The sequence below is a fragment of the Geotrypetes seraphini genome, chromosome 8, assembly GCF_902459505.1.
Source record: "Geotrypetes seraphini chromosome 8, aGeoSer1.1, whole genome shotgun sequence".
NCBI lineage: Eukaryota > Metazoa > Chordata > Amphibia > Gymnophiona > Dermophiidae > Geotrypetes > Geotrypetes seraphini.
Window position 1 is genome coordinate 61527878 of NC_047091.1, and position 25199 is coordinate 61553076.

The 25199-nt window shown below is 42.8% G+C and overlaps 1 protein-coding gene across 1 annotated transcript in view; it reads left to right on the forward strand.

Moving 5' to 3' along the window:
• Window positions 1–25199, forward strand: part of MEIS3 (Meis homeobox 3) — a 171534-nt gene that overhangs the window by 41861 nt on the left and 104474 nt on the right. Inside the window, exons 3-5 of the mRNA XM_033957346.1 lie at window positions 14385–14532; window positions 15000–15050; window positions 18510–18560. Of these exons, the coding sequence (XP_033813237.1) occupies window positions 14385–14532; window positions 15000–15050; window positions 18510–18560 (250 nt within the window). The remainder of the gene's footprint in view (window positions 1–14384; window positions 14533–14999; window positions 15051–18509; window positions 18561–25199) is intronic.

A 25199-nucleotide genomic window follows, 5' to 3' on the forward strand; every position in this document is an offset into this window, starting at 1 on the left:
CGGCATTTGTCCGGGTTTTGGACAGCCCCGTTGAGCTCAGCTGCACCTGGAGGGCCTCTGAGCATGCACAGATGACATCACATCTGTGCATGCTCCAGGCCCTCCAGACATGGCTGGAGCTCGTCCGGAAAGGAGGAGGCTTTGTGGGAGGTGTGGCTGAGAGGAGGGGGGGGGGGGGGGCGCGCGCGGAGCATGTGTCAAGGGTTTCCCAGAGAAAAATATGGTAACTCTAGCCCTGGCAGACAGCACTCTTATGTCTGTATTTCCCTTACATCTGTTGTTAGCAACAATTAAATGATATACAGGGAGTTTTCTTTGTTCAGCTGCAAATAATAGTGTTCAGTGTGTCACACATGTGAATATTGTCTGTCAGGTGTATCAGGAAAGAAGAAAGGTTGAGAACCACTGCTTTAACCTCAACTTTGCAGAACCGCTCAGACTAAAGGGCGCTTTATTTAAACTGCAGTAACCTTTGCATGTACAGTAAATGGAGTGGCATAGCGAGGGAAGCTGGCTCCCAGGGTGCTGGCACCTGGCATTGCTGCGTGGGTGCTTCACTACTCTTCCCTGCCACTTGAATTCCCACCCCCCATCCCCGACGAACCTCTTGACATTATCATCAAAGCGAGCAGCATCGTCCACCTGCTGCTCACACTGGCCTCCGCTGCCTTCTGACATCACGTCCTGGTCCCCCGGGCGCCAACCTCTCTCACTGCGCCAACCTCTCTCGCTACGCCACTGAGTCTGCCCAGTTCACTTTCAGTTACAATTGCATAGAGGAAGGACCCCTGTTGACATCTTTCTTTCTCTCTCTCTGGGGTTGTCTGTAATGGGATCTCTCCCACCTCTGCCCTCTTTTCTCTCCCAAGGCCTGATCAAGGGGTGCGGAAGAGCCTAGTTTGAATCAAGCAGCTGTTACTTATTTATATTTCCTCTATCATGTGGGTTCTAGGCAGATTACATGCTATCATAAGAGCTCTTCTAATGGCTCTTGGCTTTTATGGCGCATTTTGACCTCTCCTTCAGCTTCTCTAAGCTCGGTATTTGGATCACTGATGCATAAGAACAGAAGAATGGCAATCAAGCCCAGTAGCCCGTTCTCACGGTGGCCAATCCAGGTCACTAGTGCCTGGCCAAAACCCAAGGAGAAGCAACATTCCATTCAGAATCCTAAAGAACAGGAAGATTCCGGAATCCCAAAAAGTAATAATAAAAGATTCCGGAATCTGAAGTAGTAATAACATTCCATGCTACCGAACCAGGGCAAGCAGTGGCTTCCCCCATGTCTTTCTCAAGAACAGACTATGGACTTCTCCACCAGGAAATTGTCCGAACCTTTCTTAAAACCAGCTACGCTATCCGCTCCCTACAGAACTGAATACCGTAATGTGAAGATGCCACATTCAGTACTGACCCAACAGGCAGTCATTCTTCAATAGCTTCCGGCTGAGCTAATGGGTCAATCAGATCCCTTACATGGGCTTTCATGGAGCAATTCTCTAAAATTAAGCACTGGGACGCAGTGAGCTAAGCATGAATTCTGTGTTGGCAATTAGGCATGTACCGGTAATTGCCATTATAAAATAGTAGTTGACAGTTACGCACCATAAACTTAGGTGCGGCCACTTACACTAAGTCAATGGCTGGTTTAATTGCCCACGACTAAATGTTCACAGTCTGGGCCGGTATTAGACATGCTGAGGCCCAGGGCAGAAATTAAGGAGAGGGTCCCTGATTTCTCTCCTCCCTGTCCCCTCCCCTGATGTCCCCCTCCCCCCCACCACCACCACCAAATGCCCTCCCATCCAGCATCTCTCCCTTCTTCTAAATATCAGCTGCTTCAGGGGGCCCCCATGGGCCAGGATGTCCTTCCCTTCTCCAAAGCCCCCTCACCTGTAAAAATGCAAGGAGGTTGCCACCATGGCAGCTATTCTCTAGTGTTTTGATGTATAGAGCTGTGTATGTCTAGTAACATCATAGAAATGATTATTATTAGTAGTAATAGTAGCAGCGTTGCTCACAGCCTCCTCAGCGCTCTTTCTTTGCTGTAATCCGCCCCTCTGATGCAACTTCCTGCTTCCGCTTCACTGAACCATGGCAGAGGAACAGCCCTGAAGAGGCCAAGGGCGGTGATAGAAAATCACTGCCACATCCAACGACCTCCTTGCATTTTTACAGGTGAGAGGGGCTTTGGAACCTGGTGGGGAGAAGAGAAGGACATCCCGGCCCACAGGGGTCCACTGCTAGGGTTGCCAGATTTCCTTTTTAAAAAGAGAACGGACACCGGGCTTCACTGCGTTCCGCCCCCCAGTCCTGGCCCATTCTGCCTCCAGCTCCGCCTCTTTCCACCCCCAGGCCCACATCCCCCGCGACCCTCCCCGAGCCCGGGGCCGCGTCTGAAGGGCCTCCGCACATGCGCGGACGTCGAAGCGCATAGGTGTGACATCATCACATTGATGTCCGTGCACGCACAGGGGCCCTCCAGACGTGGGCCCCAGCTCGGAGACTTCCAAAACCCGGACAAACTGCCAGGTTCTGGAAATCCCTCTGGGCACCCAGACAGTCCTCTAATAAGAGGACATGCCCGGGTTTTCCCAGACGTCTGGTAACCTTGCCCACTGGAGCTGTGGCGCCCAGGGCAGCTGCCCTGTTTGCCGCCCCCTCCCACGCCCGGCCCTGGTGATAGTTGCACATATAGCTGTCGGTATTCTATAATCTTAGTGCGTAATTGCTGGGCGCACCCTAGACTTGTCTGGCCCCTCCCATGTCCACGCTCCCCTTAGTGGTTATAGAATCAAGTTTCAAGTTTATTTAAAATTTCTTATACCGCCTAATCAAACCTTCTAGGTGGTGTACAAAAATGTTAAAACCATCTACTGACTAAAATACAGTTTTAAAAAACACACAACAACAGGGGGACAGGTTTAGAACCAATGTTAGGAAATTCTTTTTCACTCAGAGGGTGGTGGGCACCTGGAATGCGCTTCCGGGGGTTGTAATAGGACAAAGTACACTACGGGGTTTCAAAGAAGGATTGGATAAATTCCTAAAGGACACAGGGATTGAGGGATACGGATAGAGGTAGGGATAGGATTATGAAAGGGTATAGATAGAAGGATAAAGGGGATTAAAGGGTTTTAGACAAGGATCACCTTACAGGTCATGGACCTGATGGGCCGCCGCGGGAGCGGACTGCTGGGCGAGATGGACCTCTAGTCTGACCCAGCGGAGGCAACTTCTTATGTTCTTATGACAAATACTAGCTTTTAAGGACTAATACCTACTGAGAGTATATACTGTACCTGTATATATGTCGCCTAGAAAACCAGCACTGAAAAGGTCAACGATTTGCATGATTCTATAAACCACTTCTGGAGTTAGGTTCAGTAGTAGCGTGTGGTCGGGGCCTTCAGAGGATTCATCCCACCCCCTAAAGGCCCTGAGGGCACTGCTCTGAATTTTATTGGTTGAGTAGGCAACAGGCAGATGCTGCTCAGCCAATCAAATTCAGATCAGAACTGTCAGGGCCATCAGGAGGGTTTGAAGAATCGCCAGCCCAAAAGCCCTGCTTTTTGTTTGTTTGTTTACTTTTTGTTTGAGGCAGTTTGACTGGTTGAGCAGGCTGCCTACTCAACAAATCAAACTGCATCAAGCAAAAAGTAGTCCCCTGAAAATCCTCACCGCACGCCACTGGCGTGGTTTATAGAAAGATGTGTAACACCTGTCTGTAAAGAATGTATATAGGAACACTTGTAAGATATAATGTGTTTTATTTGTAAACAAGGGGAAAAAGACCTCAAAATACCCCTAGAATGTGATCAATGAAGTCACAACTTTTTCGGGGTGAGTATCATCACTGGTCAAAAACCCTTGATTATTTTATATTATTTTAAATATTTTAAATACCATTTTTTTGTGTATGCTTTTATCCTCATAATTAATTTTTACTATATTTTCTTTCTTCTCATAAATGAGCATGTGTACAGACTAGCATCTTATGAATCAAGTATTCACATGATATTCATCATTCTTTAAATGTGAAATACTGAAAAAGCACTTATCTCAACAACCCGACGGAGGCCCAGCCCGTTTCGCACTGATAGGGCTTCTTCAAGGGTAATAGTAGAGCTTAGAATAGTGCTAGTGTGATGTTCAATGGTGCTCAAAACTCTTAAACAAGAGAAGAAGAGAAAGAAAGAAAGAACACATTATATTTATACTATAATTGACAAATCATTGGATTATTCAAGAATAATGTAAATGTTTAAAAATTTAAAGAATGTCTCCAAACAGCACCGTAATTAAAATGGCGCTCATATTCAGATTGAATGCTAAAGCTTTTACAACTCAACATATCAAAGATGTATAAGTAACATATTTTACCAAACTCGGTAACAATTATTTAATGCTACCAAAACTGTTTTACAAAGCGAATGCATCAACATGAAACTGACAACATGAAACTATCAGCTGAACTGACGCTGGAGTTTAAAACGCTAAAAATGTTTGAACAGCCATCAGTAACATCCAGAAAGAATGGCATAATCCTAGCTGACTGCTGTTGCGCTTCTATGATAAACATTTCGCTTTAATAATGTTTAAAAATAAAGTAATACTTGCCATTACTGAAAGCTGCCGCTTGCTTTATCGACACAAACTTGTTTCTAAAATGGCGCTTGTATTTGAATAGAACGCTAAGACTTTTCTAGCCAATCATATCTCAGATGACATCAATGTGTCTTGTGACTGAAAATGGCGTTTGTATTTAAATTCTGAGATTTCTTTAACCAATCGTATCTTAGATGACATCAATATAGATGACGTGCTCGATAACTCCCAGCAAAAATATAAACTGCTCCTAATCATGTGTGTGTTTAAATGATGTAAAACAAAACCTGTCTATCAAAAATTCAAAGAAATATACTACAGAATTCACTAGCGTCAGTGTATTCGTATTAAGTAATGAAATGCAAACCTTTCTATCAAAATATAAATGTGTCAAACATTCAAAAGTTGATAACATATATGTTACAATTTCTTAAAGAACAGTTGAAATCAAAAATATCTGTATTCAAAAATGTATGTATTCAAAAATAAACACATCAAAAGAAAACATGCCAGTCTATTTGATTGTTAAGTCCATCGGGTTCCAATGAATGTAATTTTGAAATCCACTGTTGCTCCCGTCTCATAAGTAATCTGTCACGATCACCACCTCTAGATGACTTCATGACTTGATCTATCACCCAGCATTTTAATTGATGGAATTTATGTTGGAATTCAATGCAATGAGTTACCAAGGGTGCTTCTGTCTTCATACGTTTTAAATTTGAACGATGTTCATTTAATCTTATCTTTAGACTTCTGATGGTCTTACCTACGTAGATTTTGCCACAAGGGCATAATAGAAGATAGACAATGTGTGTACTGTTACAATTGCTGAAAAAATTGACATGATATTGTTTTCTGTCGCGTGGATTTGTGAAACTGTCTGATTGTATCATAATTTCACAGTTTGCACACTGTCCACATTTATAATGTCCTTTCAATATGGGCTGTTTCAATGTGATAGGTTTAAGTTCTGATGGACTCAATAATTCTTTTAAGTTCTTTCCACGAGAATATGCACTTCTCAAATTGGTTTTTCTGAAAATATTAATTGTTTGCATTATTTTCCAATGTTTTTTGATGACATACGAAATTCTAGGACTGGCATTAGTATACTGAGAAACAAAAGTACAAATGTCTTCACGGTCTGAAGTTTTAAGAACCGGATTTAAAAGCAAATCTCTATTACTGAATCTTGCTCTCTTGTATGCTGTATTTAAGTTTTTCTTCTTGTAACCTCTCACCAAAAATTTTTCTTTCAAAGACTTAGATTGTAATTTAAAATCTTCATTCGTACTGCATATACGTTTGTATCTTAAAAATTGGGAATAAGGTACACTAGTTTTACAGCCATACGGATGGCAACTAGAGGAGTGTAACAGAGTATTGCGATCTGTGCTTTTGTGGTACACTTTTGTTGAAAAACCTTCCCTTGTTTGACTAATATTCACATCTAAAAAATTAATATTGTGATATGAATATGTATATGTAAATTGAATGTTGTCATTACATGTATTTAACCAATTGAAAAAAGAAATGAATTCGTCCACAGAACCTGACCACAAAAGAAAAATATCGTCTATAAATCTATGCCAAGATTTTATTCTATCACTGAAGGGAGACGATATAATCCATTCATTTTCAAAATTATTCATGAAAATACACGCTATTGACGGGGCAAAAGTGGAACCCATTGCGACTCCTGATAACTGTACATAAAGTTTATCTAAAAATGAAAAATAATTTTCCTGCATTGCTATCCTTGTCAATTGTATTAAAAAATCTGTAGGTACAAATTGAGGACATGGTCTAGAATCTAGAACACATCTGATTACTTCAATAGCCTCCAATTGAGGAATGGATGTATAAAGGGCACTGATATCAAGAGTGACCATCAAATATAGTTCTTGATCTAATACACAATCCGTCAAATTCTTCAAGATGTTCAAAAAATGCGTAGTGTCTTTTATGTAAGAAAAATGATTTTCCACATGTTCCCTTAGAAATTTATCAACATAGGATGACACAGATTCCAGTAACGAACCCTTCGCTGAGATGATAGGTCTCCCTGGTGGTTTTTCAAGATTCTTATGAATCTTGGGTAGCAAATACAGTACTGGAATAGTGGGATGAACCACATTGATGAATCTATGTTCACGTTTGGTTAAAAAACCTTTGATTAAAGCTGTTTTAGTGATTTTAGAAATCAAAGTCTTTAATCTTGTTGTTGGATCAAGGCGTATTTCTTTATATGTTGAAGATTTACCTAATTGTGAAAGTGCTTCTTCAATATAGTCTGACCTGTTCATGATAACTATAGCTCCCCCCTTGTCCGCATTTTTTATTACTATTTCGTTGTTTTTATGTAAATTTTGTAATGCGTTTCGTTGAATTTTTGTCAAATTGTTATTTTTAAAAGTAAAATTAATTTGATCAATCTCATTCAAAACCATTTGTTTGAAAACAATTAGAGTAGGATCAACTGGTCCTGATGGAGACCAATTGGATTTGTTGTATACAATGGACCGATCAAACGATTCTTTACCTTGAAAATAAATCCTCAAATGTAATGATCGTATACTCAACAAATCAAACTGCATCAAGCAAAAAGTAGTCCCCTGAAAATCCTCACCGCACGCCACTGGCGTGGTTTATAGAAAGATGTGTAACACCTGTCTGTGCAATTAACATTTAGGTGCAAGCATTTATGCCAATGAAAACCAGGCAAAAATACCTGCGCATAAGTTGTGTGTGGATCGGGTGGATCCGTAACAGTGCGCCTAACTTTTAGGAATGCCCATGACCTGCTCATGCTCCTCCCCAGGCCACGCCCCCTTTTGAGAGCCGTACACTTAGAAAATGATTAGTGCCACTAGTTGCTTATTGGCAATTATTGGTGCTGATTGGCTTGTTAAATATTTAAGATGCACACGCAAATCGGCAATGCACACAGAATCCAGGGATAAGCGTAAAAGTTGTGTGCGCAAGATTCTAGAATGAGAGGGTCAGTTACCAGTGCGGATTAAGCAAGCGATAACAGTACTTCTAAACTTGCCAGCAGAATGAATTGCCTTAATTGTGTGAGTTTATGTTTTTGCTATGATGTGACCTGTTTGGAATGTTGCTTGGCCACCGGGAAGGCGGGCTACTGGGCTAGATGGACCATTAGCCTGACCCAGTATGGCTATTCTTATGTTTTTATGTTTATGGCTAAGTGTGGGTTATACACATGCTTATGAAGACACTGGTCTTCTGTACATAGATGTGAATCCAAGTTTCAAGTTTAATTGTTTATTTATTGTTTATTCAGATTTTTGATTAAACGCTTTTTCGAAACTACAAAGCGTTGAACAAGATTTAAAATTAACATTTAAACAAAAATTTAACAAGTAAAACATACATTTCTATAAAAAAACTACAAGACTGACAACAATTACATACTAGGTAAAAACGGACCGAAAGGCCCCTAAACACGAATAAAAATTTGATATACCGAAAGAGCCATATAGGGGAACTAGAAAAGGAAGGGGGATCCCATCTGATAACCAAAGCAGAAACGAAGATAATGTTTCATAAAGGAAGCGCATTAGAGGTTGAACGCATCTTTAAAAAGAAACGTTTTTTTTAGTTTTCCTTTGAAACGATCTCGCATGGGTTCATCCCGTAGTTCCGGGGGTAATGAGTTCCAAAGAGAAGGGGCGGTGGCGGAGAAGTTTGTTTTCCGTGTAGTGCTAATAATATGGAGGGAGGGAAGCGTTAAGAGATTATGTGATTGTGATCTCGGTGTTCTGGCTGGGGGTGGAAGGGAATTAGAAAATTGTTATAGCATTTTTATAACATTATAGCAGATGTATACTTGCATATTTTGTGTAATTAGGGTCAACTCTATTGGATTCTTTGGGATTCGTTTTCACCTTGCGACCGCCTGAAATAGTCTGTTCTCCCTCTGGCTTATTTTGGAAGTTCTCTCTCTTATGTAGGACAAGAGTTGGAGAGGGGGAAGTTATAGAGATGTTATATTTTATAAGGATGGGCAATTAGATATTTTTTGTTTTATGTTGTGTTTGGGGGTTCTCCTTTTGGCATCATGGGAGATGACACAAAACAAAAATTTTCAGAGCCCCCTCCCCAGGTCTCCCTCCCCCTCTACCAAAAGTTTATTTCAAATTTCTTATACCGACTAATCAGCCTTTTAGGCAGTGCACAAAATCATAAAAGCATACAATAGCTAAAATACAAATTAAAGAAGACAGGGGAGGTCAAAGACTTTTGTAGACATAAAACCATAACGAATGGGAACAAGAGGAAAATAGGCAAGAACTACAATTTTGAAGATAAAAGATAACAATTTAGGGGAAAAACAATAGGAGGGGAAGTAGAAATAAAATCATTCTAGGTTGCCCTTAAAAGGGCAGTTAAATCTCAAAGGCATCAATGAAAAGAAATGTCTTTAGCTTTGCCCTGAATTGATTAAGAAGTGATTCTTCGCGTAAATAAGCTGGGATACTATTCCAAAGAGGAGTAGTCACTGAAAAAAAATGGAAGATCGCTTTGTGTTTATGTACTTTAGTGACGGAACAGAGAGAAGATTTTGGGCTGACGACCGAAGGGTCCTAGAAGGGTTATATGGGATAAGAAGATTATTAATGAATTCTGGTTGGTTATTTTGTCGGATTTTGAAAGTTAACATAAGTATTTTATAGGTGATTCTGTGTTCTACTGGTAACCAGTGAGCTTTATGTAAAAAGGGAGTAACATGGTCAAGTTTTTTTGCATTAAATATGATTTTTTTTTTTTACTGCAGTATTCTGTACTTTCTGGAGTCTTCTAATTTCTTTTTTTGTTATGCCTTTATAAAGGGCATTGCAATAATCTATACAAGAGATCACAAGGGAATGATTCAAAATATTCAAAAAGGCTGGTTCTAGCAATTTGGATAGGGCTCTGATCATGCGCAGCCAGTAAGAGCAACGCTGGACCATTGTACTAATATGAAGGTGATAATTGAATTTGCTATCAAAGGTGACTCCAAGTAATTTTAATCCCCCACCTTCCCCACTCCCTACCCAGGTCATTTTGTGAGTGGAACCAATACAGCAGGAGCAAGTCCTCTGCTTTTGATGGTTCCAGTCAGGAAGTGGCTGCTGGGACCTCTGGATCGGAGCAGCAACACGGGGCCGGAACGAGTGGAGTTCGTTCCTGTCCCCGAAGAGGTCACTAGACCACCAGGTCTTCACTAAGGCAGGTCTGCGGAGGGTCCGTAGGTGGTCAGGCGAGAAGGGGGAGCAAGGGAGAGTGATCGCAGGGGGTTCACCGCAGGGGAGGGAGCTTTTATGGTCGGGGCAATGGAGTGGGGGAGGAAAGTTTCATTTTCAGTTTCTGCCGAAACCGAGTGGCCAATTTCAGGCTCAAGTTCGGTTTTGGCCAGGCTCTACTCAAAGCTGAGGTTAGACAAGTTCCTGCTGAACCGGAACGTACGCAGGGAGGGCTAGTCTCAGTTAGGGCGCTGGTCTTTGACCAGAGGGCCGCCATGTGAGCGGACCGCTGGGCACGACGGACCACTCGTCTGACCCAGCAGCGGCAGTTCTTATGTTCTTATGTCAGTGTGTCACTATTTATATGAAAATGTATTTCCTGCTCAGAATTTCAGTTGAGGGCTTTCATTAGCAAGTGATTAATCTGTAAATGTGATTTCAGAGAATTTTAGCTGGCTTTAATGAAATGTATGATTACGAGGGGTAGAATGGAAACTAGTGAACGTGTTTGGTGTAGAATATGTCATGTAGAGAAATTTTGTGATATTTAAGAAATAATTTGACTGAAAAGTGCATGAAGTTATGTCTTATTTCTCCTAATTTGATTCCCTATTGCTTCCTTTTTTTCCCACTGGAACTGGTAAAAGGTATACCAGCCCACTGATAATCTGATTTTCTCCAGAACCAACACAAGCACTTGGATGTTTCTGTATTATATAAATGTATGGGAATCAAATAAGGTCCCTTTTTCTGAATCAAATAGATATACTTCCTGTATGTTAATGTGAAATACGGCATAAAAGCAAATTAGAAGAACAATTATATCTGTCTTGATTGTTTAGATCGTAAGCTCATTTGAGCAGGGACTGTCTCCTTTGTGACTCTGCGTACATCTGGTAGCGCTCTAGAAATAATTGATAGTAGTAGTTGTAGTAGTACTTGACTCCTGGTGGTCTAGCAGGGGTCCACTGAGGCAGAAGTGATGACCATTCACTCCCGCCCATGGCTAAAGCCACATCCAATATGGCAGCTATAACCTTTCAGTACTACCAAGACCTCTAGTGGTACCACAAGACTACGGTGAAAGGTTGCGGCCACCATATTGGATGCAACTCTAGCCATAGGCAGGAGTTGGGATGGCCAAAGGGGTGAAGGAGAGTATCATGGAAGAGAAAACGAACCTATGCACCTGTATTAATGAATCTATTTTTATGTATTCATGTGATCCCTTTGTGTTTAAGATGCCAAATTCCCTATATAAGAGGCTGGCTTTTGTCCAGAATTTAGAACATACTATGTCTGTTAAGACTTATATGCCCTCATATATCGATTTATTAATAAACAATTGTTAAACTGAGCACAAGTTGGTGTTTATTTCCACAGAGTGAATGGGCATTGCTCCTGCCCAGTGGCATAGTGAGGGTGAGTGGCGCCCCTCCCCCGCCCTCTTCACCGCCTCAACCCGCTCCTTCCCGAGCCCCCCTGCTGTGCACGTGCCCCCCTTCCCTTTTTAATTTTCCAGGTGCGAGCATCCTCACGAACTTGCTGCCCGCGTCATGTCAGCTACCCCTCTGACGGCACTTCCTAGGTGCGGGGCCCGAAAGTGACGTCAGAGAGAGGCGACACTGATGTGAATAGCAAGTTCACAATGCTGCTCGTGCAGGAAAAATTAAAGAGGTACGAGGGAAGGGAAGAGGCGCTCGCACGTGGCAAGGGGGGCAGGAAGGAGCAGGGGGGCGGAGAGGTGGACAGGTGCTGGCGCCCTTACCAAGACTGTGCCCGGGGCAGACCACCCCCCTCACCCCTCCTTACTATGCCACTGCTCCTGCCCCAATGGACTCCCTCTAGGCCACCAGGGATTCAAGTAGCCTGGAGGGGGGGGGGGTAGACCATTTGGATTCAGTAAGAACCTTGGGTTGGGGGAGGGGGGCTTTATATGCAGGTCACCCTCCTCTCACTGCCAAACCTGTCATTGGTGAACGAAACCCTGCCCGTTTCATTTGGCGACAAAGGAAAACAACAGAGGAAATGTCTTTGCTAAAATTGTTGTGGTTAAATCCCTAATATATTACTGAGGCCCTCTTGTGCTAAGGTGGGCTAAGCGTTTCTAGCGCACCTTAGTAAAACAACGCGTGCGCTAACCGCTAATGCGTCCATAGGATAACATGCACACGTTAGCGTTTAGCGCTTGATTAGCGCCCGCTAAAAAGCATAGCGCACCTTTGGAAAAGAGGGGGGTTAATTGTAAGGTTTTCTGATGGCTGGTCTGAAGTTCAGGCACCAAACATGAACGTGTCAAATGCCTCCCCTCTGGAAAACTGCAATTATTACTCCTATCCTTAAAGATCACAAAATTAGCATAAATGAACCTACAAACTATCGGCCGATAGCTAACTTACCATTTTTGGCAAAATTAACAGAGAAATTCATATTTAATCAGCTCTCTGACTTTATAGAAAGTACTAACGCACTACACCCCAACCAAACCGGATTTCGAAAATTTCACAATACAGAATATTCATTAATAGGATTAACTTCAAACATTCAATATCACTTAGACCATCACAAATCTGTCATTCTTTTTTCATTAGATATCTCGGCAGCCTTTGATACCATAGACCATGATTTACTGTTACAAAGGTTAGAATCAATAGGCATAACAGAGAAAGTCCTAACTTGGCTAACTTCATATCTCGCTAATCGCACTTCTTCCGTTAAGTTTAATAACGAAACGTCCACGACTTATTCCTCTACTTTCGGAATCCCTCAAGGATCCATTTTGTCTCCTCTCTTGTTTAATATATTCCTTTCCTCACTGTTAAGCATCTGTCAATCCATAGGTTTCACTCCATTCTCTTATGCTGACGACATACAACTTATACACCCCTTGGATCCAAAAAACAATAACGAAATTATATCCATTAATCATAAACTGGAAACAATACAAACCTGGCTTAATACAAACAAATTGGCTCTTAACATAAAAAAGACTAAATCTATGCTATTTACTTGGAGAAAAGATATAACTCTGATAAACTCGTTTATCCTCAATAACACTCCACTAAATCTAGTCCCTACAGTCAAAATCCTGGGAGTAGTAATCGACGACAAACTGCTCTACCATGATCATATTTCTCTCACTGTTAAAAACTGCTTTTTCAAACTGCGTCTTATCAGGTCGATATGCAAATTCTTGAGCCCTAATTCCATTAAAATACTAATCCATTCACTAATAATAGCAAAACTCGACTACTGCAAAACTGAAGGAAAAGGGGATAGAAGGGTATAGATAGAGGGTTACTATACAGGTCCTGGACCTGGTGGGCCCCCGCATGAGCGGACTGCTGGGCATGATGGACTTCTGGTCTGACCCAGCAGACACACTTCTTATGTTCTTATGTTCTTATAAGTGGCTCCTGTAGCCATAAGGGCTATTGGGGTGGTAGATAAGTGGGTCTAGGGGATTTTGGAGGTGGTTTGGGAGGCTCACCATGACCTATAAGAGAGCTGTAGTGAGGAGAAGACATGGCACCCTTTTTGTGAAGTTCACAGCAATACCCTGTAAGGTACCCCACTATTTAGGTGCCATATCTGGGTGTGTAGTCCATCACTTTGCAGACCCCTCCCACGTCCAACAAGGCTTGTTCTAGGCGTTTTGGACTTGGACGGAAAGCTGGAGGAAATGTGGTATAAAGATAGACAATTTAGTGGCTTGGACGATCAGATCGGCAGGACGTATAATTAGATGATTTTCGAAACGAAAAAAAGTTGGACGTATCTTTCAAAAATGTGTCTTAAGCTGTATTTTTTTACTTTGGACGACTTGTGAGATGGATGTAAACGGACTTAGATGTCCCTTTCAATTATGCCCCTCTGTGTATCTAGGATTTTCCAGTTTCTAATAAAGGATGATAGTGATTTTGTTGTAATGCTGAAATCTCTTCATACTTCCTGTATATACGCACATGAGTTATTCCACCATTCGTGATATGATACTTTTCCAGTGAAGAACAATAATGTGCAGAGCTAAGGCTATCATAAGATTAAATAATCTGGTGCTATTGGGGGTAATATCAATTTTGGGATTTGATGATCTCAATATAATAATATCGTACGACAAAGGAACAGATCAGGAGAATACCTTAGAGATAACATTCCATATTTGAGACCAGTATTGTGATAAATTCTCACAGTGAAATATCATATGAGATAGGGTACCTATAAAGATATTATTGCATGACCAGAAAATATCAGTGGATGCATGTGGAAGTTTACACAGCTTTTCAGGCGTCCAATTATGCAAAATGAAGTAAGAGGACTGTAATAAGGATGCAGACAGGGTAGGGCGTATAAACATTTAAGAAGTCATATAACAGACTTATGATCTATATCATTCTTTTTTAATATATTCAGCGACAGGGCTCCAGGGATAGCTTATTTAGAGAAGAGCTATTTGTAGACTCGTTTTGCTGCCATATCAACTCTTCCTACTGTGTATAACGGGTGTTTTCTTCACGGCAGGCACCCTCTTTTCCCTTTGCTGGCGCTGGTGTTTGAAAAATGCGAGCTGGCGACCTGCTCCCCTCGGGACAGCTCGGGCTCCTATCCCGGGGGCGACGTCTGCTCCTCGGACTCTTTCAACGAGGACATCGCCGTCTTTGCCAAGCAGGTCAGTCGGAGTTTGTCAGGAATTTGTGTTTCACTCTGCCACCTATCCCCAGTCGTACCGTGGTACCGGCAGCTTCCCCCGTCACCCCCCTCTCCCCTTGGGCTCTGCTTCGGGAGAGGGGGCTGAAGACAGGAAAATCAGATTTTGGGAGTATTTGATAGGCAGAAATTAAGAGCGCGTAATGCTTTCCTAAGAAAATATTTGTGGATTCTCAAGAATGTTAAGGGGCGAGGAATAAACCAAAATGGAAGTGGATAAAAATAGGTAAAAAGGACGAGGAAACTGTCCAGAAATGTAAAGTCTAAATGACAGAGAGAGAAAAAAAAAACCTCTGGGCTCTGGGGAGAGTGCGGCCTTTCTTTTCAGGTTTATAGGAGAAATGAGAAAAGCAGACTTTAACTTCCAACTTGCCTTTTATTGTACATTTCTTTCTCTTTTCCCCACCCCAATACAACTGTCTCCTTCAGGTCAGGACAGAGAAACCTTTATTCTCCTCAAATCCAGAACTGGATAATTTGGTAAGAAACAGAAAGCATTTTTTTTTTCTCTCTGTTCTTGATTTCGTTTCTGTCATCGTAGATTTTCTCCATGAGACACACATTATTGTTTTGTTTCATTTTCTGGCATCCAGCAACTATTTTTCTTCCAAATTGTATGTTTTCCCAAAAGCTCGCAGGATCTGGAAATCTGTGTGTACTGAAGGGGGGGGAGGGGGGGAGAGAGATTTTATATATGTATTAGAAATGAATGCATGTGCTATTTGTTAAATTTGTCTTTGCTCTCAGAGCATGTACTGTCTTAAAAAACATCATAAAGGTTTTAAACATCACTATATACAAGTATTGGAATAGCTCTTTTCCTTATCAAAGCCCTCCGTTGAGCAGGGCTGACGTTAGGCGCGGTAGTGAAAACAGCGCAATTGCCCTTGCCCTGGCCCCCCCCCCCCCCCCAGATAATGAAGGGCCACAGGCTTGTCTGCAGCTAAAGTAGATACAAGGGATCTTCAAAAAGTTTCCACACTTTTATTTTTTTTACACACTATTTATTAAATATCTGAAAAGCAAATAGCATCACTTTGCCGCATAATCCCCCTGTTTTACGATACATTTTTCCCAGCGTCCCACTAATTTCTTAATGCCATCAGAAAAGAATGTTTTTTGGTTCAGCCCGCAAAAATATGAAAGTACGGAAACTTTTTGAAGAACCCTGGTATAACCTTATGGTGAATATTGGGGCCCCTCCCTAAGTTCCGCCCTGGTCCTGAGGCCCTGACTGCCTGTGGAGGGTTATAAATTAAGGAAACCAAATTGGGTGACCGTCTTATGGTGAAAATCACTTACATACTTTATAAAAAAAACAAGCCATGAAAGGAGCCTGCACATTTAGGCAGTTTGTGGAAAGCGAGAGGGAGTGAAGAATGTCAGACTAAGAGTTTTTACTGACTGTTGAAAGATTCCTTGTAAAGTTGCCTAATACTGAGCCAGGCCAGGCCCTGTGTATACAGCACTTCTCTATATCAGCAGACAGTCTAATTGAAGGCAATTGGAGAATGCATTTTTGAACGAGCATTCGGTTTGTTTGGGTACCCGAAAATTTAAAGTGTGCACAAATCATTTGCATATGTATGACTGCATGTATTTTATGTTCTTATGTTCTTTGCTTTGACTTCTCAGCCCTGAAAATTTTGTTTGTACAATCATCCTCACCTCTCCTATTTTTTACTTATGTTCATACAGTACATAAAAATGAATATTTCATTTATTTTTTTTTAATATTCATGTTTATTAATAATATAACAGCAAATGACAACTGTTCCACATAACCCGAAAACAGTGCGTGATGTGCTCCAGGAGCAAACTGCAAACAGTCAAAATGCCCCATAGTATGAACTGTTTTGTCTTTTCCCCCCTCCCCTCCCCTTGAAATCCCCATCCAACAACCAGAAACAAGAAAGAGACTCTACCCCAGGTGGCTTCTGTGCTGGAGTAAGGCTAACAATTCCCAATATCCCCCCCCCCACACACACACACACACTAGTGACCCAAATCTACAGACCTAAGATACTGATAAATCCCGCAGTTCTTGGATCTTGTTACTGATCTAACATTAAGCTTCTTGCACGAGGTGATACCACCTCTCTAACAGGGTATGAGGTCTGTTTAAAAAGCAAGGCATACTTCAGAATGCTCTTATTGTTTCAAATTTTGGGGGGGGTGTGTCTTTTACTAAAGTGCGCTAATCAAATTAGCTCGCGCTAAACATTAGCACGTGCATGTTAGTCTATGGACACTTTAGCGTTTAGTGTACGCCAGGGGTGCCCAATAGGTCGATCGCGATCGACTGGTAGCTCGCCAAGGCAAAGTGAGTCGATCCCAGGACTCACTTTGCCTTGGCGATCTATCGAGCCGATCAATCTTCCTCTCCCCGACGTCAATTCTGCTGTCGGAGAGGAAGTTCGGGCCAGCCAATCACTGCCTGGCTGGGCGGAACTTCCTCTCCGACGGCAGAATTGACATCGGGGAGAGGAAGATTGATCGGCCGAAGCAGAGAGAGCATGGTGCGGCGTCGGCCTCGGGGCCTGTTATCCATTGGTGGTGTTTGGGTCCCGTTCCCCGATGGCAGCGGCAGTGGCAGTTGCTTGGGGAAGGGCAGGCAGAAAGAAAGAAAGGGGGCAGGCAGGGAGACAGAAGGAAAGAAGAGAAACAGAAAAAAAGAAAGGGGGCATGAAGAGAGAAAGAAAGAAAGGTCAGGGAGAGAGGAAGAAAAAGTTGGGGGAGGGAATGAGGTTTGGAGGAGAGGAAGCATACAGGCTGAAAGAAAGATTGGATGTACAGTCAGAAGAAGAAAGTGCAACCAGAGACTCATGAAATCACCAGACAAGGTAGGAAAAATGATTTTATTTTAAATGTAATGATCAAAATGTGTCTGAATTTATATCTGCTGTCTATATTTTACAATATGGTCCCCTTTTACTAAACCACAATAGTGGTTTTTAGCGCAGGGAGCCTATGTGCGTCCAGAGCAGTGCTGGGCATTCAGCGCAGCTCCCTGCGCTAAAAACTGCTATTGTAAAAAGCTGGTTTAATAAAAAGGGAGGGGGTGGGTATTTGTCTACTTTTGTATGGTTGTTACTGAGGTGACAGTGCATAGAGTCATCTGCTTTGACCTCTTTGAAAAAACCCCGGAATAGGAATGATAATTAACAATTCTATGCGTACAGTGTGCGTTGTGTTTTTTTTTTAAATTTTATTGTTGGTAGATCATTTTGACTTGGTCATTTTAAAAGTAGCTCGCGAGTCAAAAAAGTGTGGGCACCCCTGGTGTACGCTAATCGGCTGGTGCACCTTAGTAAAAGAGGAGGCTAGTTTAAGAATCGAATCATCTAATTTTTCTAGTGCGTGATCGCTGGGGGCTCTTCTGATCTCTATGTACTTAAAATACATTCCCTTCCGTCCCAGCAAAAAAAAAAAAAAAATCTTCTGCAAAAACTATTTATTTCCTTGGTCATCACCTGCCCTCCCCCCACCAAGCTGTCAGTGCATCAAATAGTTGGTCAATACACATAATACACTTTATGGGGCTTGGACCTTCTAATAGCCCATTGATATAATTAACCATTTTACTCCAGCAAAACTGGATTTCTGTGCGGGCCAAAAATGAATATTTTATTTATTTATTTTTATATTAGGATTTAATACCCCCTTGTGGAAGAAATTCACCCGAGATGGTGCACAATAAGAATAAGCCAAACAGAGATCAAACGAACACGAAAGACGCCCGAAAAGCAGGAAAAATATTTTAAACAAGAGCTGGCCAAACTTTTTTGGACTTGTGTTATTTGATCATTCTCTCATAGCACAAATCAATGCATTTCTGACACTTATCTGTGCCGTATACTCAGGCAGATCAGACCTTCTCTGGCTTGACGCATTCTCACTGAAGTTTGTGCTCTTACAACATTATTTCCTTTATTTCAGATGATTCAGGCAATCCAGGTACTAAGGTTTCACCTCTTGGAATTAGAAAAGGTATGGCATGTCTCAGATTTCTTCCCCTATTCTGCAGTGATGCTGATGAACACAGTATGACGTAGGGTTACCATAGGGCTCCAGAGAAAGGAGGATGGATTGAGACATATGGCTTTTACTTCTTTTGAAAGCAATGGAGGTAAAATCTGGATATCTCAATCCATCCCCCTTTTTCTGGAACCTTATAGCAACCCAAGTGTGACGTGTGCATTTGGAGCCTGGTTTAGAACCAGAGCCTATCAGCACAGAGCAAGGCAAAGCTAAGCATATGGAAATTATTTTCTGTTTAAACTTTTGTAGTTAGTTTAATTCTGAGGTTTTATAGGCATTCTAGATTGCCTTAACCCATGCATTGATTTTGAAAAAGTGTCAACTTTGCTCCCTCTTGTGCCCCCCCCCCCACCTTTCCCTCCCCAAAGAATTCACCAGTTCTGAAAAGTGGGAGCATATAATGCCTTCCAAAGACCTACTTCCATACAAAATGGAGGGAGGGAGAAACAAACTGCAGCACCCAGAGACATTTAGGCCCAGATTCTCAAAAGTTTAACGCCGTCGCTAAACTGTTTTCCGACGGTTTAGCCTACATGCATTTTAGCGGCGGATTATCAAAACGGCTTATTTCTGTTTTTAGTGAGGTTTCTAGCAATCTCCGACACTGACATGCAAATGGGCTCTTCAACATTAAAATGAGCACTCTGGTGGATTCTTAAAAATTCGCCGAATCATTCTCCAAGAGCGGTAAAGTCTTTGGGTGAAAAAAATCAAGGACTGGTCCAGGGGTGCCGGTACAGTGACAACACTGTTTAAAACCCAGGCATGGCAGTATCGGAGATTGCTAGGAAAGCCGTTTTAAGAAGCGAACCCCCCCCCCCCCCCTCAGCAGCAGGAGAGATGCCCATTCTCTCCCACTGCCACACAACACTCCTCCCCCTGCAGTGGGAGAGATGCTCACTCTCTTCCACTGCCAAGCGAAAAAGTCCCCTCAGCAGCGAGAGAGATGCTCACTCTCTCCCACTGTCAAGTGAACACCCCCTGCAGCGGGAAAGATGCCCACTCTCTCCCACTGCCAAGTGAACACCCCATTCTCTCCTGCGGCATCACAACACCCCCCCTGCTTCCGACCCCTCTCCCCTGTACCTTTAATTAGATAGCTGACTGGAGGGATGCCTACTCCCTCCAACCAGCTGGCCCGCCTCTTTCAAAATGGGTCTTCCCCTCCCCGGTGCATCCCAGGAAGGAGCCTAAGGCTCTGATTGGCTCAGACACATAAGGCACCTCCTATGGGGCATCCGGGTCAATAAGAGCCTTAGGTCCCTTCCTGATGCATCCGGGGAGGGGCCTAAGGCTCTGATTGGCCCTGGTTGTATAAGGGGAGGGGCCTTAAACAACCTGAGCCAATCAGAACCCCAGGCCCCTCCCCAGTGCATCCTAGGATGCACCGGAGAGTGGAAGGCCCATTTTGGAAAAGGCAGTCCAGCTGGCCGGTGGGGAGTAGGCATCCCTCTGGTCAGCCATCTAATTAAAGATATGGAGGAGAGGGGTCAGAGGCGGGTGTTGTTGTGATGCAGTAGGAAAGAATAGGCATCTCTTCCGCTGCTGGGGTGGGGGTTCACTTGGCAGCAGGAGAGAGTGGGCATCTCTTCCACTGCAGGGGGACGGGTTCACTTGGCAGTGGGAGAGAGGGGGGATGGTCACTGACCCCCCTCACACTCCAAAGGTTAGAGTAAAAACATACATATCTTTCTCCAGAACATCAGCACCTGGTATAGGAAAGCCTAGTAGAGCTGCACACAGGTGTCTTAAGTAGCCTGGGGGTGGGCTAGTGAACCATAGAGAGGAGAATCCAGGCCCATAAGCCACTCTAACCTCTACATTCATGGTGGAAAATGTGAGCCCACAAAAAAATCCCCCAAACCTTACTATACTGACATATATGTGCCATAAGGGTTATTGGTGTTGTAGACAGGTGGGTATAGTGGTTTTGGGGGGGTGTTTTGTGGGGCTCATCATAACCTGTAAGGGATATGATCGAGACCTTCAAAATACTGAAAGGAATCGACAAAATAGAGCAGAGAAGATTATTTACATTGTCCAATTTGACACGGACAAGAGGACATGAAATGAAGCTAAGGGGGGGCAAGTTTAGGACTAATATCAGGAAGTTCTGCTTCACACAGAGAGTGGTTGACATCTGGAATACTCTCCCAGGGGAGATTATTGCGGAATCGACAGTCCTAGGCTTCAAAAGCAAACTAGATGCATATCTCCTTGAGAGAGGCATATAAAGATATGGTTGGCTATAAAATAAATCCAACTCACATACAAGAGGACTAAAACTAAAGTTAATCCTTGCTGGTTATACTGCTCTCAGAGACCTGTGCTGTCCTCACATAATGTTCGGGACCATATTCACAGATAAAAGGTATCTTTCATCGAGACAGTATTTTATATGTAAACACCACAATGCGAGCTCATATAAAGTGCTGAGTGCAATAAATAAGTGACTTTAAAACAGGTATCAAAAAAACTTTTTGCACTTATCTTATCTTTTGAAGAGCTGGCTTGTAGTTCAGTTCTTAATAATTCATAACATGGCTAAACGCCCTATGGGACCCGTTTCGCCACTATTAAAGGGCTTCTTCAGGGGTCGTGTATTTTAAATAAGAACGTGCTACAATGTTACCGTTAGCACAAAAATGGCACTAACGGTAACATTGTAGCACGTTCTTATTTAAAATACACGACCCCTGAAGAAGCCCTTTAATAGTGGCGAAACGGGTCCCGTAGGGCGTTTAGCCATGTTATGAATTATTAAGAACTGAACTACAAGCCAGCTCTTCAAAAGATAAGATAAGTGCAAAAAGTTTTTTTGATACCTGTTTTAAAGTCACTTATTTATTGCACTCAGCACTTTATATGAGCTCGCATTGTGGTGTTTACATATAAAATACTGTCTCGATGAAAGATACCTTTTACCTGTGAATATGGTCCCGAACATTATGTGAGGACAGCACAGGTCTCTGAGAGCAGTATAACCAGCAAGGATTAACTTTAGTTTTAGTCCTCTTGTATGTGAGTTGGATTGGTTTTCATATGAGGACGTTTTTGCCTAATACAGAGGTTTGAGTACTTGGCTATAAAATAAGCCAGGTGTATACCTAGCAGGGCCTCCGCGTGTGCGGATCGCCGGACTTGATGGACCGAAGGTCTGATCCGGAGATGGCGCTTCTTATGTTCTTATGTTAGTTCTGATGAGATGTTAATTTGACACACTTTTTGTGACATTCACAGCAGTGCCCCACTGCTCTGTTGCCATGTCTGGGTGGCCAGTCCATTACAAGATTGGCCCCTCCCACATCGAAATGGTCTTTTTCTGGGCGTTTGGGACTTGGACGAAATTTCAGTCGAAAATGTGGTATAAAGATAGACGTCCTTGCGGTCTGGATGAACAATAGCCTGGACGATCAGATAGACAATTTGAAAAAAAAAAGAATTCTATACATAATTTTCAAAAATGGGCATTTTCCCACTGCCGACTTTGGGCGTCTAGCGCCATATGTCCACCAGGCCAATTAGGTTTTCAGGATAGCCCTAATGAATATGCATAAGAATATAAGAATTGCCGCTGCTGGGTCAGACCAGTGATCCTTCGTGCCCAGCAGTACGCTCCTTTAGTGGCCCCTAGATCAAAGACCAGTGCCCTAACTGAGACTAGCCTTACCTGCGTACGTTCTGGTTCAGCAGGAACTTGTCTAACTTTGTCTTGAATCCCTGGAGGGTGTTTTCCCCTATAACAGCCTCCGGAAGAGCATTCCAGTTTTCTACCACTCTCTGGGTGAAGAAGAACTTCCTTAGGTTTGTACGGAATCTATCCCCTTTTAACTTTAGAGAGTGCATTCTCGTTCTCTCTACCTTGAAGAGGGTGAACAACCTGTCTTTATCGACAAAGTCTATTCCCTTCATTATCTTGAATGTTTCGATCATGTCCCCTCTCAGTCTCCTCTTTTCAAGGGAGAAGAGGCCCAGTTTCTCTAATCTCTCACTGTACGGCAACTCCTCCAGCCCCTTAACCATTTTAGTCGCTCTTCTCTGGACCCTTCTCTGGACCCTGTGTCCTTCTTCATGTACTGCGACCAGTGCTGGCATACCATGGCCTGGTACAGCGGCATGATAACCTTCTCCGATCTGTTCGTGATCCCCTTCTTAATCATTCCTAGCATTCTATTCGCCCTTTTTGCCACCGCCACATGGATCAGATTTGCATGCCTGTCACTTCCATTTTATGTAAATCTCTGTTATGCATATTCATTAGGACTAGACTGAAAACCTGATTGGCCTGGTTGTCCTCCAGGACAGGGTTGGGGACCACTGTCCTAGTGGTTAGTGTGGTGGCCTGAGAACATGGGGAACTGGGTTCAAATCCCACTGCTGTTCCTTATGACTCTGTTAAAGTCACCTAACCCTTCATTGCCCCAGGTGCAAAGAAATCTTTGGGTTTCGGCCAGGTACTAATGACCTGGATTGGCTACCATGAAAACGGGCTACTAGGCTTGATGGACTTTTGGTCTGACCCAGTAAGGCTATTCTTATGTTCTTACGTGAGCCAAGTATAGGACAATCAAGCCATTGTAGCATCACTGATGAGGTTGGCTCTCAGGCACTGTGGAATGAGGCATTATGACATCACAATCTCAGCTCTGGAATGTTGCTCTCATTGGGGTTCCAGAATCTTGCTATTCTTTGAGATGCTGGAATGTTGCTACTCTTTGGGTTTTGGCCAGGTACTAGTGACCTGGATTGGCCACTGTGAGAATGGGCTACATGGACTGTTGGTGTGACCCAGTAAGGCTATTCTTATGTTCTTATCAATCTAACTGCAGTATTTTGAATCAGCTGCATTTTTTTTAAAAGCATTTTTGAGTTTAAGTTCAAATACAAAGAATTACAATAATCAAGTTGTGATAGTATCAACATCTGAACAATGCAAAATGATGTCCAAAAAACTAAGATTTCACTAATCTCAACAGTCTCATAACATACATGGTTCTCTTCCATAAATTTGCGATTTGATCCTTGTATCTATTTAAAAATTTATAGTCCGCATATCCAACAATTCTATGCGAATAACATCATAACACACATAATAAAATCACAAAAAGCATAAAACATACAATAAACAGATCAATACAGCAAAACACTGACATCAAATTCACTAGAGCCAATAGCAACATTGTCTCTCCCAAATAACGCACCAAAATCACTAAAAACACATAAAAGCAAAAAGTGACACAACAAACTACCTAAAAAAAAAAATTCATGAATATTAAACCTTCTACCAGAAACTGAACAAAGAGGTAACTAACTAAATCTGTTCATGTTACAAAAACTCTTGCATCAAAACAACCCAAAGGAAAAGTACAACTCCATGTGTAAATGTAGAGAACAAATGAAGCGGGGGAAGGGATGCTATTCAAACCACTGTAAGGACAGTCAATTTATTAAAATATCCACTGAACCCCAACACGGTCCATGTTTCGGCCAAAAGACCTTCCTCAGGGGTGTAAAGAATAGACCAGTAGATGGCGCCAAATTTACAAAAAAAAAATCCCCACAATCTTTAAAAACGTTGATTCAAATCAGGAGCACTCAGCAGCGACTCCCGAGTTGATGCAGCATTTTTAAAGACTGTGGGATTTTTTTTGTAGATTTGTGCCAGGCAATAGGATTTGGTTAGCGTGCACAGTAAGTTCAGTTTCCTACTTGTTTTTTCTTGAAATCTGGCACCATCTACTGGGCTATTCTTTACACCCCCGAGGAAGGCCTTTTGGCCGAAACACGGACTGTGTTGGGGTCCAGTGTACATTACAATCTGAAGGACTTGGATCCAGTATATATTTCATTTTAAAGGACTTATTAAATGACTGCCACATCTTGCACTGATATATATGTGTACTTGTAATTTCAATTTTGGAATTTGTGGATATTTTAATAAATTGATTGTCCTTACAGCGGTTTGAATAGTGTCCCTTCCCCACTACAAAAGTTCTTGCAAACAGTACAGTTTTTAACCCCTTCTTGAGCTAGTCGATGTTGATTTTTGTGGTGCCATATGTAGAATTTGGCCCTTCACGTGCTATCCAAGTGGAAAAGACTTGAAGAGCATTTCAACCACAACTGAAGACTTCAGGGCCCGACCGCGTCACAGTTCCTAGTGCAGGGGAACTCTTTCCACAGAATTTGTGCTCTACAGTAGCGCTACCAGTGGCATAGCGAGGGTGAGCGGTGGCACCCCTCCCCGCCCTCTTCCCCAGCTCCCACCCCGCTGCACGTGCCTGCCCCTTCCCCGTACCTTTTGTAACTTCAGCGTGAGCAGCCACCGACGGCTTTGGCGCTCTTTCTGTCATCGTTTCCCGGGCGCGTGTCACAGAAGTGACGTCGGAGAGAGCGCCGAAGCTGACACGGGCAGCAGGTTGGTGGCAGCTCGCGCCGAAATTAAAAAGGTACGGGGAAAGGGAAGCGGCGCATGAGTGGCAGGGGGAGGAGTGGTGCTGGCGCCCCGAGCAAAACGGCACTAGGGGTGGACCAACCCTTCCTTACTACGCCACTGTCCAAGGCTCTGATCAACACATTTCTCACAGC